This window comes from Sceloporus occidentalis, unplaced genomic scaffold (assembly GCF_023333645.1).
Source record: "Sceloporus occidentalis isolate IW3139 unplaced genomic scaffold, rSceOcc1.0.p SCAF_5, whole genome shotgun sequence".
In the NCBI taxonomy this organism is placed as follows: Eukaryota; Metazoa; Chordata; class Lepidosauria; order Squamata; family Phrynosomatidae; genus Sceloporus; species Sceloporus occidentalis.
In genome coordinates, this window is record NW_028316985.1 from 188,500,713 (window position 1) to 188,518,583 (window position 17,871).

General features: G+C 58.3%; 1 protein-coding gene across 1 annotated transcript; it reads right to left on the bottom strand.

Annotated features, from left to right (window-relative positions):
- Nucleotides 1–9,083: 9,083 nt before the first annotated feature.
- On the bottom strand, nucleotides 9,084–16,710 carry LBX2 (ladybird homeobox 2). The gene is made up of 2 exons (XM_089527165.1): nucleotides 15,728–16,710; nucleotides 9,084–10,153 (listed from the first exon to the last, which is right to left on the bottom strand). The coding sequence occupies exons 1-2, from the start codon at nucleotides 16,080–16,082 to the stop codon at nucleotides 9,714–9,716; spliced, it is 795 nt and encodes a 264-aa protein (XP_089383291.1). The 5' UTR covers nucleotides 16,083–16,710; the 3' UTR covers nucleotides 9,084–9,713.
- Nucleotides 16,711–17,871: the final 1,161 nt, after the last annotated feature.

Consider the following 17,871-nt stretch of genomic DNA (forward strand, 5'->3'; position numbering starts at 1 on the left):
CAGCCTTCCTGCAGGCCTCCCGTACCCTGAGTTGGAGTGCGCCTCCCATTGCCCCCAGTCAGCACAGGGGCTGCTGTGGGTTGGGGAAGGCTGCCCCTTGTGGTCACCACACTGCTGCCGTGTGCCTTTGCAATTGGCCGGAAGTTGTTTCCACCTCTTCCCTGCATCCAGTTTTTACAGCCCCCTTTCGAGCTTCTTGCTGCAGCTACTTCTTTCTGTGACAGTGTCCCTCCTGGACTCTTAGAGCATCTTGTTTAGCTATCCTGGAATCTGAGGAGGAATATGGTGCAGTTTCCTATGTAAGATTGCTCTGACCACTGCTCCCAAAGCATTGTAAGTACTGTGCTACAAATCTTAGGATTCCTTAGGATGGAAGCTTGAGTTAAAAGTGGGATTCTCCTGCTCTAACAGTATGGTGAGGCCAGTCTCATATCTCTCCCAGGATGGAGTCTCCTCTTTGTAGGCGTCTGGGCCTTGCCCTGGCTGACCCTTGCCTTGGCACCTGCTGCTTCACAGTTGGCCTTCCAGCTGCGGGGCTCACCTCAGTCCCTCCTTGAGCCTGTGTCCTGATAAATGCTGTCTCCTTCTGCCAGTTCGGCCCAGTCTTTCTCATCCTCTAGTGCCAGCTCACCCTGACGTTGTTGAGGGCTGGGGCACCCTGCCAAATAGGTACCACCTTATATGCTCTGTAACAGAAAAAATTGCTGGGAGCAAATAGCCTCTGTGGTACATGGAGTGGTGGGATGGATGGACAGCCACATGCAGGAAACATGGCTTGGAGCCCCCTTGGCTTGTGTGGCCCTACCTGTGCCATCTATAAACCCATGCAGGACCAGAGAATGGCTCATTTCCACCCCACAGCTGTAATGTGAGTTCTCCTTGGCTGGGGGCTGGTTGGGCGGAACATGGCAGCTGCTGTCATTCCATGCGCCTTGTCTTTCCCACCCGCCCTGATTTCATGGGGCTCTGTTTCAGGTATCCATGGGTTTCCGTTCCCAGGGCAGGAATTCCCAGCAGCTGGGGGAGCAGCGCAAGCCATCCATGCCTCTTTCAAGATGCCTGGCTCCTCAGTTGCCTTCTCAGGGGTGAGATTCCTGCCATTCCTTCGGGGAGTCCACATCCTGGGCACCACCTTAGAGCTCCAGGGGCCTCTCTGGTGTATGGCCTTTTCTCTCCTGCAAGGGCACAGGACCCCTTTATGCCCCCTGGCTGGAAGTGAGCCCCAAAGTGACATCAGATCTGATCTTAACCAACAAGGATGACTTGGTTAATGGGGTGCAAGTGGTGGGATCCTTAGGTGGAAGCGACCACGTTCTCCTGGAGTTTGTTATACAATGGAAGGGAGAAGCCAGGCAAAGTCAGACACGCATCCTAGACTTTAGGAGAGCGGATTTCAGTAAACTTAGAGAAGGATTGAGGGTGATCCCTGGTCAGGAATAGTAAAAGGGAAGGGAGTTCAGGCTGGATGGGACTTTCTCAAAAGGGAGATACTGAAGGCACAATCTCAAACAGTTCCAGTGAGAAAGAAAAATGGGAGATGTCTCAAGAAACCAGGATGGAAGACTAAGGAACTTTCAATGGAGATAAGTTTGAAACGGAAAATGTATAAGAAATGGAAAAAGGGGGAAATCACCAAAGAGGAGTTCAAAGAAATAGCAGGCATTTGTAGGGTAAAGTCAGAAAAGCTAAAGCGCAGAATGAACTCAGGCTTGCTAGAGAGGTTAAGAACAACAAAAAGGGCTTTTTTGGATATGTCTGCAGCAAAAGGAAGAAGGAGGAAACGGTAGGTTCACTGCGTGGAGAAGATGGCAAAATGCTGAATCAACAGAAGTATAGATCAAGGGGATGAACAGCCCCTCTTTCTCCTGCTTTGGTCAGGCCTCACAAGTGAAATGCACTTGAAAACATGAAATGCACAGATACCGAATGAGGGACACCTGGCTTACCAAGACTACATCTCCATATATAAGTGGTTTTGGGATATGAGAAAGGTGAGTCTAGTGAAGCATTTGGAAAAAGTAGAGCAGCAATAACAGAGGGACGGACTCCCTCAGTCCATTGAGGGTCTTTGAGCAGAGGCCGGTCTAGGCACCTCTCAGGGGTGCTCCAGTTGGGGAGAGTTGGCCCAGGCGCCCTTGGGAATGCCTTGTTTCCACAGAACGCCAGGACATCTGCCGCAAGAAGCACAGTCAGTTGGGATTCTTCTCATGGCTGACATTCTTGCATTGTGTGAAAAGGTGTGTCTGTGCACATGGGTTCACATGTGTCCCTCTTGACCAGGAGACCTGTCCCTCACTTTGGCACCAGCTGCCAAGGCAGGATGTCCAGCTGGCACAGGGCTGCCTCTGGCTTCAGTCAGTGCCTTCTTCCTACAAGCAGAAGAGGACCTTGGACATCCCTGGTTAATCCTGGCCAGGCCAAGAGGTCAGGATCCTCCTCCTTCCAGGACTTCTCCATCTTGGTCTCTTCTCCCATCAGGCCCTGAGGAGGGCCTTCCTCCTGGATGGCTAAAAGGCCAAGAATGGAGGAGCCCTGCCCTTTCCCCAGCATCCTCTACAAGAGTGGATCCCTCAGTCAGAGGAAACGCACCACGGTTCCTTGGCTTCCCAGTCCAAAGCCACCAGCTTTTGCATTTTTGGACCCAGTGGTTCTCAACCTTCCTAATGCTGCGACCCTTTAATACAGTTCCTCATGTTCTGGTGACCCCCACAATAGAGAGCAGTGTCTCAGTTCCTAAAGCCAACAGAAACGTGTGTTTTCCGATGGCCTTAGGTGACCCCTGTGAAAGGGATCACAACCCCAATGGTTTCCCCTTTGCCCCAGGAAGGATGTGTCCTGAGCCCCATGGCCAAGAGAGGCACAGGGCCAGTCCTGCCTCCTGCCCCAGGGTTCGAAGGTGGGTCAGGGTTGGCCTTGGGACACGTGCAGCTTGACTGGCACAATCTGGGGCATTGGGGGGGAGTGAGGGGACAGGGCTGATGATTATTCCCTGCCCATCTCTCCATTCCCCCCCCCCATCTGTAGCCCCCCTGTGTCTGGGACACAGCCATTAAAGACCCCCACTCCCCTTTGTAAACCCTTCCTGGATGCTGTATGGCCAGAGTATTTCCAGTCTCTATATCTGGCTGTGAAAGCTGGATAGTCAGGGAAGGGGATCAGAAGAAAGTCAACTCATTGGAATTGTGGGGCTTTGCAGAGCCTAGGATTTGAATCTTGGGACAGACAAGGCTGGGGGTTACAAAACAGACCCAGAGGGACAACGTGGTTGGGCTGCAATTCCCAGCCCTGTGTCTTTGCTGATGGAGAGGAGGCTGGCTGCCCTGAGGGTTGCCTGCTTCCCAGCCTGGCAAAGGAGAAGCACGTTCTGCAAGACCCCTCCCCAAATGCCTGGGAGACTCTGAGAGGGGCCACGAAGGGATGGGCCCCCTCCGCTTGTTTGGCCCAAGGGCCAGGCAGACAAAAGTCCAAGCCATGAGGTCTGTGGCCTGGGCTGACCAACTGGACACACACAGCGGCACAGAGGAGGTTTTTGGCCCTCCGGTGTCAGGGCCACGGCCAGGAGGGAGGCTCCAGTGCGGAGGAGTCGCCTGTGGTCCCAAATGCCGCCCAGCGACCCTTGACCCTCAAGCTGAGCATGAGCCAAGAGTGTGATGCTGCAGCTAAAAAGGCCAAGGCGATTGTAGGCTGCATCCATAGAAATCTAGTGTCCAGATCGAGGGAAGAGACAGTGTCACTCTCCTTTGTCCCAAGGAGGGCTGACCCGTCCCGGGGCTGCTCTGGACCGGCTCTCCGGCGAAGGCAGGGCGGACAAAGCACACGGAAAAGACACTTCGTGGCGTGTCACTGGATCTGTGGAGCTGGAGGAATGATATGCAAATGGCGTCGCGGGGAAGAAGATGAGGAGCAATTAATCACCAGTTAAAGGAAATTAAAGCAACCGCGGAGAGTGTCAGGAAGAGGCCCGAGTTCGTCAACCGGAAAATTGGAGGGGAAGGGGAGGGGGAGCTCAGGGCCCCCCCTCTCCCTCTCCCTCCCCCGCCGCCGCCTGAAGCCCCCGCCTCACTCACTGCCCCGATTGAAGCCCCCCCCCCTGGAAGCCCAGGGAGGAGGACTGGCTGGAGGAGGGGGCTTCATGGCGGCCCCCCCAGATCCCCTCCCGCTGGGACCCCGGGAAGAGGCGCCCCCCGAGGGTCCAGAGGCCGGGCTCCTTCTTTGGGGTCATGTTTTTAATGGATGCCTGTGTTTTTAATGTTAATTTTATACTCTTTTAACTGGGATATTTTAATTGTTTTATCATTATTCTTAGTTTGGTCAAGTTTTTATCTTGTGAGCCGCCTTGGCTCCCTTTCTGGGAGAAAGGCGGCATAAGCCATGAACGGAACACACAAATTGTCCTGTCGTCGTCGTCGTCGTTAAGGCTGTGTGCCTCCGAGTCGTTTCCGACTTCTTCCTCGGCTGGAGGCCTTTAAGCAGAGTCTGGATGGCCATCTGTCAGGGAAGCTTTGACGGAGAGTTCGGGGCTTTTGGGGCTCCCTTCCAAGTAGCTCTGCCCTGAAAGCCTTGGAAGGAGCTTGGGCGATCAGTCCCACTCTCTCGGCCTCCTCCCCAGGGAAGAAGGCCTTGCCAAGGAAACCCCGCGGAAGGGCCTCCCTCCCTCCCTCCGTCAGTGGAAAGGGCCCGGGCCCGCTCCTGAAGGGCGATGCCAGGGCAGAGGGGGCTCTCGGAGGCCAATGAAAGGGCCCCTTTCTTTCTGGGGTGGGGGTGGGGGTGGTGAGGAAATGTCTGTCCGGTGAGGTCAGAGTCTGCTCCGGATCAACTGCGGGGAAGCGGAGAAAGATAAGATTGCGGCGGAGAGAGAAGGCGACGTCCCTCCGAAGGAAGCTCAAGATGGCTGCTGCGAAGATAAGGCTCCTTTCAAGGGAGCAGAGGAAGCCCCCCCTTCCAGGAAGCCCTTTGGCGAAGCCCCCAGACTCAGAAAGCCCAGGGAAGGGGAGAAGAGGGGGGTCCTTTGACGCTGCATGAGAAGCAGAGCCAAGGGCAGGAGGAGCACCAGGGGCGCCTCTTGCAAAAGGAGGGCTCCCCCGAGACCCTTCGGGGCGACTGCCTCCTCCTCCTCCTCCTCCTCCCTCATCCATCAGAGATAACTGAGTTTGCCATCCGTCGAAAGGAGCAAAAAGGCGCCGACCTCCTCTCTCCAAACGGAGGAAAGGCACTTCGGAGCAGAGGAGCGCGACGCCCTTCGGGGACCCCAGACCCCGACCCCCCCCCCAAAAAAAAACCCTTGATTGATATTCATTCGGCTTCTGGGCGACAAGGAAGGGAAATGGGGGGGGGGATGGAGAGCTTCGTGGAAACTCAATCCATGGGGAAAGGAGGGCTTCATGCTGAGGGGGGTCCTTAGGAAAGGGATTGAAAATGCCACTTTCTAAATCCAGGGGAGGGGGGAGAGAGGTGTTAAGGGGGTCTGGGGGGGCAGAAGGGGGCGACCCAAATGGCCCAGGAGGGACGTGGGGGGTACCTCAGGAGACCTTCCTCAAAAAAGGCCAGGGACCAACCTGGGGCTGCATCCACCGAAGAGGAAATAAAGCCCCCTCCCCAATTCACAGCTCAGACCCTTTGGACCGAGGAGACCCCCGGCACCCGATCCTTAATTCTTGTCCGGAGAAGTCGGCTCAAGCCCAGGGAAGCCCCTCATGCTGCCGGCTTCTGTCTTTCATTGAGTCTCAAAGGGGCTACAAGACCCCTCGACTTAGTACTATTATTATTGCATCTAAATGCATCTGAGGAAGTAGAGTGAAGCCTAGGAAAGATCATGCTGCCAAATAATAATAATAATAATAATAATAATAATAATAATTTATATACCGCCCCTCTACAAGATGCAATCGGGGCGGCTTACAAAGGTTAAGAAGCATCTATTCCAACAATAATCATAATGATAATGATACGTAGAGGGGTCTTGCCTCCTCCTTGAGAGGTCGATATGTGCCATCGGTACGTGAGAATGTCAAATTCAAAACGGGAAATGAAATGCTAAGTCTGGTTTCGACGAAGGTCGTTTGAGCCCAAAGACCCAGGAAACTGGGAACAGCTAAAGACTAGTTCAGGTCGAAGAAGAAGCCTTACTCTCGCCGTCCTTCCAGAGAAAGCCGAGGGAGGAAGAGGAGGAGGAAGGTGGAAGATCTCTTTGGAAGAAGGCGGCCTGGAGCCCATGAGGCTTTCTTTCCCATTGACAGCGCATCCCTTGCCCCGGGGCTCCATAGCAGCCAATGGGGAGGAGATCGAAGGAGGGAGGCAGCAGTTTCCGTGCAGGAAGTCCCTCTCTCTCTCTCTCTCTCTCTCTCTCTCTCTCTGAGGAAGGGAAGGGAGGAGGATGCACTCGGTTGGACTGTTTTCAATCTTTTGAGCCCCAGTTTTGGGGAAGGGGCCGGATAATAATAATAGTAATAGTAGTAGTAGTAGTAGTATTTCCTCCACGCCTTCCTTCCTGCGGGGCTTCTGGGCCGGGGGCCGTTGGACCTCGGGGGATGCCCCCCAAATAATGCCGGGTGCCAGGAGCCAGTGTGCCCCCTGCCCTGCCCCTCCCCCTGCCTTCTCCTCCCCCCTTTTATACTCTGCCACAGTAAAAATACACAGACTCGTCTTATCTTTCAGAACCAGAACCGAGCTTTGAGGACCTTCCAGTCCGATGTTTTTCGAGGGCAGCTGTTCCTTTGGGCATTCCCCCTCTTTGCTTCCAGGGCTCCTTTCCTTCTCGGGGGTCTCCCAAGTGCCAAAAGGGGGGCAGCTGGGAAAGGACCCCTTCAGGGCTTTAGGCTCCTTCCTGGGGAGGGGTCCCTCGGGGCCTGGATGGCGTTCGGGGGTATGACCCCAGACCCAGCACTTGCTTGGATCGGGCCCGCTTCTTCTGCAGGAGAATTTGGGGAGGGGTCTCGGCGTCTTGGGCTTGGGGGGCGGCGGGGGGGTCGAGGATTGTCCTGCCCCACCTCCAGCCCCCCATTCCTCCTTCCCAAGGAGCCAAGGCCCCCTTCCTTCCTTCCTTCCTTCCTTCCTTCCTTCCTTCCTTCCTTCTTCTTCTTCTTGGGAGGGAGGGGTCTCTTGTCCCTGTCTGTCATCTCGGCAGCGGCGTCTCCCCGGAGGGAATTGGGGGGGGGGCTCAGAGGCACTTCGGGGGCAAACCATCTCATTTTCTGCTGATGCCTCCGGAGAACAAAGGGCCGCCCGCCGCCTTTTTTAATAAAGGAAGACATTCGCTGATGTCTCTCCCGATCAGCCTCAGCCCCCCCCGCCTCCCCCGCCCCCCCGGCCCCCAGCCCTTCTTCCTCCCGCTCCCTCGGTCTGCCCCTCCCCCAATAAAGACCCCTCGCCCCCTCCCAGCTCAGTCTGGGGGTCCTGCCAGTCTTTGAGGAAAGGAGGGGGCAGGGGCGACCTCGAAGGAAGGGACGGTGGTGGGCTCCTCCAGGGAGCTCTGGGGGGACTCCAGTTCCCATCATCCCCACCCGCCTCGGCTGTCGTCAAGGGATGATGGGAACTGTGGGCGGAGGGGGGTCCTGGAGGAGCCCCTCGTGGGCAGAGAGGGGTGGGCTTCTCCGACGGCGGAGCAAAGGCCCTCCTCTCAAAGCGGAGGGGTGGTGGGAGGCAAGGGGGGGTCCTTCGAGGATGCAACTCTGGGACAGAAGAGAAGGCCAGGGGCAGGAGGGCAAGGGGCGCTTCTTGCGAAGGGGCTGAGCGCCGTTTGGGGGTCGCCAGGGGGTCTTGTCCCTGCGACCCTCCCTCTTTTGAAGGAGGGTTCTGGCAGGGAGGGCGAGAGCGGGACCCTTCCCCAATTCCGGGTGTCTCGGGGGAGACACGCTCTCTCGGCCCCTCTTCCCCCCCACTTCGACTGGGGTCTCTGGAGGAGGGTCTTCGGGGGCCATTCGATGGAGGCCATGACCTCGGAGACGGAGGGGGGCTTTAAGCTTAATTGCTTGGCGATCCCTCCTTTGAAAAGCGACCCTGGAGGCCCCGATCCGGCTCTTCTCTCCAGAAGGAGGGGGCTGGAGAGGACTTCAAAGGGAAGAGGCGGAGGAGTGACGTCACTCGGGGTGTGTATGACGTCACCGGGGAGGGCCAGCGGAGGGGACTCCCGGATTCTCAACCCTTCCATCTTCTCCTTCGGGGGCCGGATCCACCTTCCCAGCAAGTGACCACCGCCCGACCCCGAGGAAGGAAGGTTGAGGACTGGGGATGGGTCCCACTTCCTAAGCCCCTCATGCAGGCCCCGATCCCTCCAGGCTGCGGCTGCTCCGGGGCTTCTGACCGCCAGCCCACGCTAGAGGGCCCAAGGCACGGGCTTTTAGGTGGAGGGCAGCAGCAGCAGTGGACGAAGGGGCCAGAATGCTCCTCTGTCCCTCTGCCCTCTCGGGGGGGGGGGGGGAAGGAGAATGGGGGGGTGCCTGGGGGAGGGGAGGGGTCTGCCCCGGGGCCATGGCCGCCACGTGACCCGGAGGGAGGGGCTACTCGGGACTTTGGCGTCAGAAGAGGGAAGGAAGGTCCTCCAAGGGGCCCGGACGGGGCTCATGAATGACACCTGGCGGCCAATGGACAAAGCAGATGGCAGCGCCCCTAAAAGGGTCCTCCGGCCGCAGAGCCGCGTGGAAATGGCCGGAGGTCGGGGGGGGGGGGGAAGGGGGGAGAGGGGGGAGAGACCCCAACCCGGCATTTAGGGACACATAGGAAGAGCTGGACGGAAGCAGGAAGGGGATTCCAGACCTCTTCGAATGGGCTTCCTCGCGAGTAAAGGGGCTGCCTGACCCCAGGTCAACTTCAAGAGGCGTCCTTTTAAGAAAGTGCACGACCTTTCTGCTCCCCCCCCCCACGTCTCAGGTAAAGCGTCCCCAGGTGGATCAACTGAACCGGCCAATGCCCTTCGCGACCCCCGACTTGGCCACAGCCCCCCCCCAATTGGCACAGGGCTTCCCCCGGTGTCCCCTCGGTTCGCCCCTCTTTTGCCGGACCAGACCCTCCCCGGACCCCCCCCCGGACCCAAAGTCTGGTCAACCACGAGGCTGGCAGCGGGGTCGGCTTCAGGTGTGTCCCTTTATTCCAAATATATACACACACACGCCACCGAGGGGGGAGGGGCGGGAGAGGACCTCCCAGACCAGGAGCCCCTCCCCTTCTCAAGGGGGGCGTCAGAGAGGAAGAGGGCAGTCTCTATTGGGGGGGGTGCCTCGGCCTCTTTGGGAATGTGCCGAAATGGGGTGAGGGGCGCCCCTCCACGTGTTCCTGGGGGGCGGTATCCCGGTCCTGCTCCCCGGGAGAAAAGGCAAAACCACGAACACGCCGAGACAGACAGTCACGACAGCCACGGGGACAGGACCACGACCACCACGACGGAGTAGTAGTAGTAATAATAATAATAATAATAATAGCAATAATAATAAAATTAAGTTTTAAAAATTGCACCAAGCCTCCCCCTCGGGGGCCGAAGGAGGGAGGGAGGGGGGAGGGGGAGGGGGGTAAGGTATTGGGGGGCAGAAGGTTTGGGGCAGAGTCTGGAGACTGGGGGGGATTGCCCCTGGCTGTCTTTGGGGGGGCTGCCGCCGGGGGAGAAAGAAGGGGAACACTGTCCGGAGGGGGGTCTCCTGGCCTCGGGGGGGGGGGAGGCGGGGGTCCGGCCAAGGCTCCCTTCCCGGGGTCCCTCGGTTCTCTAGGGCCGGGGCTGGCGCCGCTCAGTCCCCAACGTCGATCTCCTCTTCCTCCTCCTCCTCCTCCTCCTCCTCCTCCGCTTCCTCTCCGTCGGAGAAGGGTTCCCTGGGTCGCGGGTCGGGGGTCCCCGGGCCGGGCGTTGGGTCGGGGGTCTGACTGTCGGGCATGGAGGCCAGCTTCTCCAGGGCGGCCGGGGGCAGCTTCTTGAGGGACTCCACGTCGGCCTTCATCTCCTCCAGGTCGCGCTTGAGCTTGGCGCGGCGGTTCTGGAACCAGGTGATGACCTGGGCGTTGCTGAGGCCCAGCTGCCCGGCGATGTGGTCGCGGTCGGCCGGAGAGAGGTACTTCTGGTAGAGGAAGCGCTTCTCCAGCTCGAAGATCTGGTGGTTGGTGAAGGCCGTCCGCGACTTGCGCCGCTTCTTCGACGGAGGACGAGGCCCGAAGGCGCCCAGGGGATCCCGCCCTGCGATGGGGAGAGAGACGGAGAGGGGCCGGAGCGTCAGGGAGGGGGACAAAGGCACCCCCCCACACCATACACCCCCCCCCCAGGGTCAGGGAACCAAAGGGATGGACTCCAAGGGCCATCCAGCCAACCCTCTTCGGCCAGGCAAGGATACACAAAGGCCTCCAAAGAAGGAGACTCCACCAAAATCTCCATCCAGAGAGTGTTCCACTGTCGAACATCTATTACTCTCAGGAAGGGGCTCCTAATGTTGAGCTGGAATCTTTTCCTGGAGCTTGCCTCCATGGCTCCATTGGGTCCTGTTCTCTGGAGCAGCAGAAAACAAGCTTGCTCTCGCCTCAAGAAGACATCCTTTCAAGTATTTAAACAGGGCTATTATATCACCCCTTAACCTTCTCTTCTCCAGGCTAAACATCCCCAGCATCTCCCTCAGTCCTTCCTCAGAGGGCTTCATGGTTTCCAGACCTTTCACCATTCTAGTCTCCCTCCTTTGGACCCATGGCTCCAGTTTCTCAAGGTCCTTCTGAACTGTTTTGCCCAGAACTGGACCCAGGATTATTCCAGGTGAGGACTGACCCGAGCAGAATAGAGGGGCAGGATGACTTCCCTTGACTAGAGACTATACCTTTATTGATTTTAAAATCGCATTGGCCTTGTTTGCTGTGGGCCTTCTCGCTGCGGAAGGGGAGCCACGCTGGGGCTGGACGGAGCGAGCTTTTTCCCTGCTGCTCCAGAGGCTCAGCCGCAGAGGAATGGATGCAAAGGGCAGCGAAAGTTTTCCTGATGCAAAACCACGGAGGCTTCCCGAGAGACCCAGAGATCTCTTCCCAACAAAGGGCCCTGTGGCCTCACGGAGGATCTGAGGCAAAATGGATCGTGAATTAATAATAATAATAATAATAATAGATATCCCGCCTCTCCCTATCGAGGATCGAGGCGGGTGACTACAGTGGTTTTTCCTTTTGCTAATGGGATACTCCCAAGAACCACCCAGGATCCCCAGCGGAGAAGGCGCCCACCCAGCTGCGCCAAGACCCTCCCAGCTGCGGACAATAGCCACACAAATGCAGGGCTAGGCCTAACACCGTCACTTTCTTTCTTTCTTTCTTTCTTTCTTTCTTTCTTTCTTTCTCCTGCATCATTTTGAACACCTTTGCCTGATGAAGAAGAAGCCAGTGGAGCTTCCAACGCTTGCAACCCGTATAATGTGCATTTTGCTTGGCCCCATAAAGGTATCACTGTCCTGTGGATTTTGGATGATGCCGTCCCTCCCTGCTTCCCTTTTCTTTTCGGCAGGCAAAAAAGGGTGTTCTCCAGGAAGGCTTCTAATACACATTCATGGGGGGGCTTTCATATGGGGCTAGATGGGGCAGTTTTTAAGGTTTGCACATTTTGTACTGTTTTTAATTTATTTTTATTTAATTTTTCCGTTGTAAAGTATTTTAAATGCGTTTTTTTCCCTGAATTTGTGAGCTGTTCTGGGTCACTTTTTGGGAGAAAGGAGGCATAAGAAGGAAACCGATAAATAAACAAATAAATAAAGCAGGAAAAGAGTGTAATCCTGAAGCCAGGAACCCTCTAATTAAGAGATTTTTATGTACAGCGCTGTGTAAATTTACAGCGCTTTATAAATAAAGCTTAATAATAATAATAATAATGCCACCTAAATATTAGGAAGAGCCTCTTGAGGATGGGATCCATTCGACAGTGGAATAAAACGGTGCCTCAACGGAGTCCGGCGGAGTCTCCTTCCCTGGAGGCTTTTTTAAAGCAGAGGCTGATGGCCATCTCTCATTGGGGATGCTTTGACGGAGAGTTCCTGCATGGCAGAAGAGGGGTTGGACTGGATGGCCTTTGGGGATCTCTTCCAGCCCCACCTGCCTGGCCTCCATCCCACTTTTGGAAGGACAAGGGAGGGGGCGGCGGGAGGCCTGCGGAGCCATCCCTGGCCAGGCCTTTGCCCCCGCAGCCCACGGTTTCGACCCACCGGCCTCAGTCTTTGGGGCTGGAGGGGGTCGGGGTCGTCCTTCGTTGAGTCCCAAACTGGGGCAAGAGGGACACGGACGGGATAGGAAGAGGCCTTTCAGGGGTCCTGAGGAGGAAGTGTGTCTCCCCTTGACCTCCGGACCAGCTCCTCAGAACCCGGTTCTAATCGGGCGGAGGGAACCGGGAGGGCGGGGAACTGCAAGGTGTCAAAGCTGAACCAGAGACCCCTGGGACTGTAAGACCCCCACCCCACCCCGGGCCACGAATTAAACGGGGGCAGTCTTCGGCCACTGCCCGCAGGGAACCACGCCGGAGGGGGCGAGGGGGTTTCTCCGGGGAATCTGTGGGGAGAGGCTCCTGCCGAAAGGCACAACATTGGGGGGGGGGGGTCCAGAGAGATAAACGTCCCCTTTTGCTTCTGGCCTCAGGTCGGCAGTGGATGTTCTTGCTGTCTGCTTCCAAGTCGTTTTCTTGGGGGAAAGTAATTCTGCGCTTTTATCGCTACCCGCCTCGATCGACCTGGAGAGGCGGGATGGAAGTCAAACGGCTATTCTTTGTCTCGGAGGGTTTGCCTTTGCCTTCCTCGGAGGCCGAGAGAGTGTTAGTAGCCAAGGTCGCCCGGTGGGTTTCCAGGGCCGAGAAAAGGGGATTGGGACCCGGATCACACTACAACTACTACGCCGCCCCGACTCATAGGGACGTAGTCGGAGTAAGAGTAGGAGTAGGAGTAAAACCATGGCCGCCATCATCGCCATCAGGACACATCTTCCGAGCGACCTCCTGGATGCCTTTATTCTTTCAGAGAATCCGGATCAATGGGGAAAGCCAGGCGGAAATATTAACGCAGTGGTCGGCTTCTGTGCCTGGAGCCGTAGGCCTTGAGGGCCATTTTTCGATCCAGACTGACTGAGGATCTGGGATCCAGAAGCACAAGAGGGATCCCGTTTTGCAAAGGCGTCTTCTTTGCGAAGTCCGTAAGGACTCCTCCGGCGCCTTTGAGGAAAAGAAAATGCAGCTCCAGCCTCGGCTTTGTCCCCCTGACGATGATGATGGTGGTGATGATGATGGTGGTGATGATGATGGTGATGATGATGATGGTGGTGGTGATGATGATGATGGTGGTGGTGATGAGCGTCCCTCTCCTTCGCACAAATAAGCCACTGGAAACTGAATTCATGCTGGAAAGGGAACGCCGTTCCTTCCCGTTCCGTTCCTGCTCCTTTTTCTTTCTTGGTTTTCGTTCTGTTCTTCTTCTTCCTTCTTTGGCGTTCCTCACTTCGACAAAGGCCATCCAAAGGGGATCCACCAAGGGGGCCTAAACCCCTAAACGGCCTTTTGCCAGAGGGACAGGGGTCAATCTTTGGGTCCTTCGGCGGTGAATTCGGCTCTCTCCCCGTCTTGGCCCTTTGAGCGGGAGAGCAACCATAACTGCCCCGGGTTTGCCTTTCATCGCTCCGCAAGAGCCGTTCTCCAGTCCGGCTTCGTCGGGATGAGATCACCCCTTCCCCGAGGAGACCCACTGGAACGAGAGGAATCCGAGGGCCATTCCCGATCCAAGTCCCGTGGATCTCAGCCGGTCTCCTTGCGGGAGAATTGCCCATGCCTTTCCCCAGGATCCTCCTCGAAGCCGGGGTCCGAAATCCGCTCCGCTTCCCTTCCTTTGCTCCCGGGCTTGATCCGTCTTCCACAGGGCTCTGGGTTTCCCAGCCGACCCTTCCCGAAAGGGCTTTAGCCGGAGTGACCAGATGCCCCAGCTGCAAAGGAGGACAAGGCACTGCAACATGTCGGAAAGTCAAGGGGAAAAGGAAAGCTAGAAAGAGTAATGTAGATGTAAGTTCATGCTTCCTAGCCCTGCTCAAAATGGAGGGCATTTTGGAATTCTTCCTGGAGAGAAGGTTGAAGTGTAGGGTCATTCCGGGGGCCCTTGCCTCTCCCTGGGCAGGGTCCAGGGCCTTTCCCCCTTCTTCCCTATATTGATTTTATATAAAGAACAGTATGGAAATATTTCATCTTCCTGCTTTGGTTGCTAATTATTTATTGTTATTTTATTCTATTATTTGTTTTATTTTTTATTATGTTAATTAACTGCGTTCTTATCTTTTTACTCTTTCCTTTCAAAAAAGCCCCGTCTTGAGTCGCCCCTTTTCTTAAAGGCTCTTCCGAGGGGCCTTCCTCGTTTGGCATCGCACTAAATGCAAAGGTTTTTCAATGGACGTCGGGAAACGGCCGAAGCAAAAGCAGAGCCGCTCACAGCTGTCCCAGCCGACTGGGTTTGGAAATCAGTCCTCCGCCGCCGCCGCCGCCTCCGTTCCGAAATGCTTCCCGTTCCCGAGCAGCGCGGGTCGCCTTTGGGGGGTCGCCTTTGCCTCTTCCACGGAGCTTCCAAACGCGGCCTTCTTGGGGGGCACGAAGCTGCCCTGAGGCCCTTTGGCCAAACTGGAGGAGTTCGCTGGAGGAAGAGAGCGGGGCCTCGACCTTTGAGCCCCATGGAAAAGCCCTCTCCCCCGGTGGGCGAGGGTCCCCTCCTGGGCGGCGGAGAAAGGCCGAAAGAGAGCGAATGGAAAGGCTGGGACATCCAAAACAAAAGGAGGAACAGTGGATCTATGAAGGGCGGTGTAATTTAGATACAAAATCATATAATTTGATCCTAATGCGATTGTACCAAGACGAACCCCAAAAGCGGGTCACCGCGCTCCGGGGAAAGAGAGGCTCAATCACGCGGGCGAGGGTCGGGCTTAGATTTAGGGGAATCCGTTCGTCGGCCCGGAGGCGGCCTGTGAGGCTGGGGAAGGGGAGAGGAAGGCATAGCCCCGGCAGAAGAGGGTCTCTGGGCCTCCGGTGGGCTTCGGGGAAGCGGCCGGAGGGAGGGCAGCCAGGACGGCCTCGGGAGGAAAGCACCCCGAGGGCCGTCTCTCTCTGGCTTCCATGGAGATGGATCGGGGCCGGCAGACCAGGATGGCTGGTCGGGTCTCTCTCTCTCTCTCTCCCGACCCAACGCCGGTGGACGGTACGGACCAAAGGAGAGCCATGGCCATGGCAGAGACATTTACTGCGTGTCGGCCAAACGTCTCCAGGACTCTGCCTCTTTAGGTTGGAGCTCACCTTCCGAAGCCGGGGCGAAGTTAATTCGGAGCTAACGCGGAGTCCGACGGCAGAACCGCGTTTGCCAGGGACCCTGCGCCTCCTCCAGCAACGGACCCCGCCTGGGGCACCCGATCTTTCCCCGCCGATTTGCCATTTGTTCCAGCGACCCACTTCCGTCCCTCCCTCTGTCCGATCCTGAAGCGGCGACCCCGGGAAGGAGGCTGCGGCCAGTCAGAGCAGTCCAGGCCGCCGGTTGGGGCTGTTCCGCCGGCGGCTCCGGGGACAAAAAGGAAAGGCTGGCCCGCCGGCCGCCCTTCTTTGGGGGCTGGGGGAGAAGGAAAGGGAAGAAAAGCCCGGGGCTGGCGGGGCTGAGCTGGGCCGCGATGGAGAGGAAGGCCGCGACTTCCTGGCGGAGACTGCCCTGAACCCCCGTCGCCCTCCCCGACTGGGGCCGGCCTCCCTGGGGCTCCCTGGACGGCGCTTCTCCCTCCCTGTTGGCCTTACCTTCGGCCGCTTGGAGGACGTTGACCTCGAGGCCCCGGAAGGTCTTGCTGGCCAGCTCCTCGAGGGCGCAGAGCGGCGAGGCCGGGGCGGGGAGGCCGTTACGATCCGGTCCGGTCCCTCCGGAGGCGCCCTTGTTGTCCAGGAGCCGGTGGGCGGAGGTGGCGGTGGCGGCGGACGCGGAGTCTCTTCGGCCGCAGGGCTTGCCCAAGATGTCCGCGATGCTGAAGGGGGTCAGCGGCTTGGCGGAGTTGGCCGCCGGCGGCGGGAGCTGGTCCAAGGGGCTCGGGCGGCCCTCCTGGGCGCTGGGCGGCGGCGGCGGGGCGGTGGCCTTGCCCTCCTTTGCCCTGGAGGTCATGGCCGGAGCCAGGGAGGAGGGGAGGGGAGGGCAGGCCGAGGGGAGGGTCGCCCCGAATTGCTCGGCCCTCGGTGTCCGGACCCCTTCTCAGCTCCCGCCGCGGCCGCCTCCTCCTCCTCCTCCTCTTCCGCGGGGGGTCATGGGCCTGCCTCCCTCGCCGCCGCCTCTGCTGCTGCCGCCGGTGCTGCCGGTGCTGCGAGAGTCCCTGCCGGACACGGAGCCCGAGCGCTTCGCCTCCCGCCCCTCCCCTCCCCTCCCCCTCTAGAAGCCCCCCCAGCCCAGCCCCGACGCCCTCCGGATCCGGGGGGGCCTAGGGGCGCGCGGGGGAGGCGGAGGCGGAGGAGGCGAGGGGAAGCCCATCTCCCTCGCGGGGCGAATCCCTCCGGTTCTCGGGTCCTCTCGAGACCCCTGTCCCTGCCAAGACCCCCGTCCGACCGCTGGGCTCTCCGGCCTTAAAAGCTCGCCATCAGCCGCATTGACGGGGCGCCGGCGGAGGAGGAGCCAGCGCCGAAGTCTCCACAAAGTTTCAGCCGAGCGGCCGGAGCGGGGAGGGCGCCAGGGGGAAGACCCCCCCCCTTTTGCGGCAGCAGCAGCAGCAGCGGCAGGAGCCCCCTTGCCTTGCCTTGCCTTTCCTCTCCGGCTTTGCCGCCCCCTCCCCTGCTGCTCCAGAGCCCGATCCCCGCCCTCCTCTCTCTGCGGCCTTCTCCCCGGCTCCAGCCCCAGCCTCCCTTGGTCCCTGCCTCCCTCCGGAGCTCGCAGCGGGAGAGATCCGGTGCTAATCCGCCACTTCCGGGCGGGCCCTTCTCTTCTTCGCTTGCCCCTTGGGAGCCCGACCGCGGAGAGAGCACCGCTTGGCCCTTCCGCCCTTCGGAGGGAAGCCCAGGTAGGTGGGCGCTGATGGGGGGCAGAAACTGGGGAGGGGTCCCGGAGGGAGGCTCCTCTCTTGCTTTCCTGACCGTCCAGGGGGAGGGGGCCTTTGCACTCAGCCCTCTCCTCGCCCCTTTTATTCCCGCCCCCCGTTGCTTTCCGTTCTGGGGGGGGGGGGTTACCGAGGGCCTCATTCTGCGGGGGTGGGGTCCCCTGTCACCTTTCCTTCCTTTTGGGGTTCCCAATCCCTTACCCCTCCCCCGAGAATCTGGGCAAGGGGGGTCTGGACAGAGAATCGGCGATAGGAGCCCCGACGGGACCCCCGCTCGCCCCCCACCCCCCGACTCAAGCTGCCTTCTTTCCTCCATTCCGTCCGTCCATCCGCGCAGTTCCGCTCCCCCAGTTCAGAGCAGCCCCCGCGGCCCCGCTTATTGATTTCCCTCGGCCTCTTTCCTCATGGAAAGAAAGACACGGAGGGATAGACAGAGAGGAGTGGCCCCTTTGCCGACATTATTCTTATTATTTGGGGTGAAGCCATGTGAGTGAATCGCAAACGAGGCAAAAGTGGGCCCTCGGCTTCTTAAAACTCGCGGGGGTCTCCTTCGGCCTCTTCCCGGAGTCCAGGAAAAGGCGGCGGCGGCGGAGGGGCTCCTTGACCAGTCGGCCGAAATCTTCTCTGTGAGGAGCTTGGCGGAGTGAGCAGCCCCCCCCTCTCTCTGTGGGTTTGTGTGTGTGTGTGTTTTTGGGGGGCTTATTTCGATGACCTCCTTAGAACCCCCCCCCCACGCAAAACGACAAATGCTTGACGCCCTTCGCTTTGCTGCGCAGGAAACGGATTGACTTCACTCCGAGACTAATCTGAGGGTTTAAAAAATATTAAAAGCGAACACCTGGAAGCAGTAAATTTTAATCTTAAAATTCA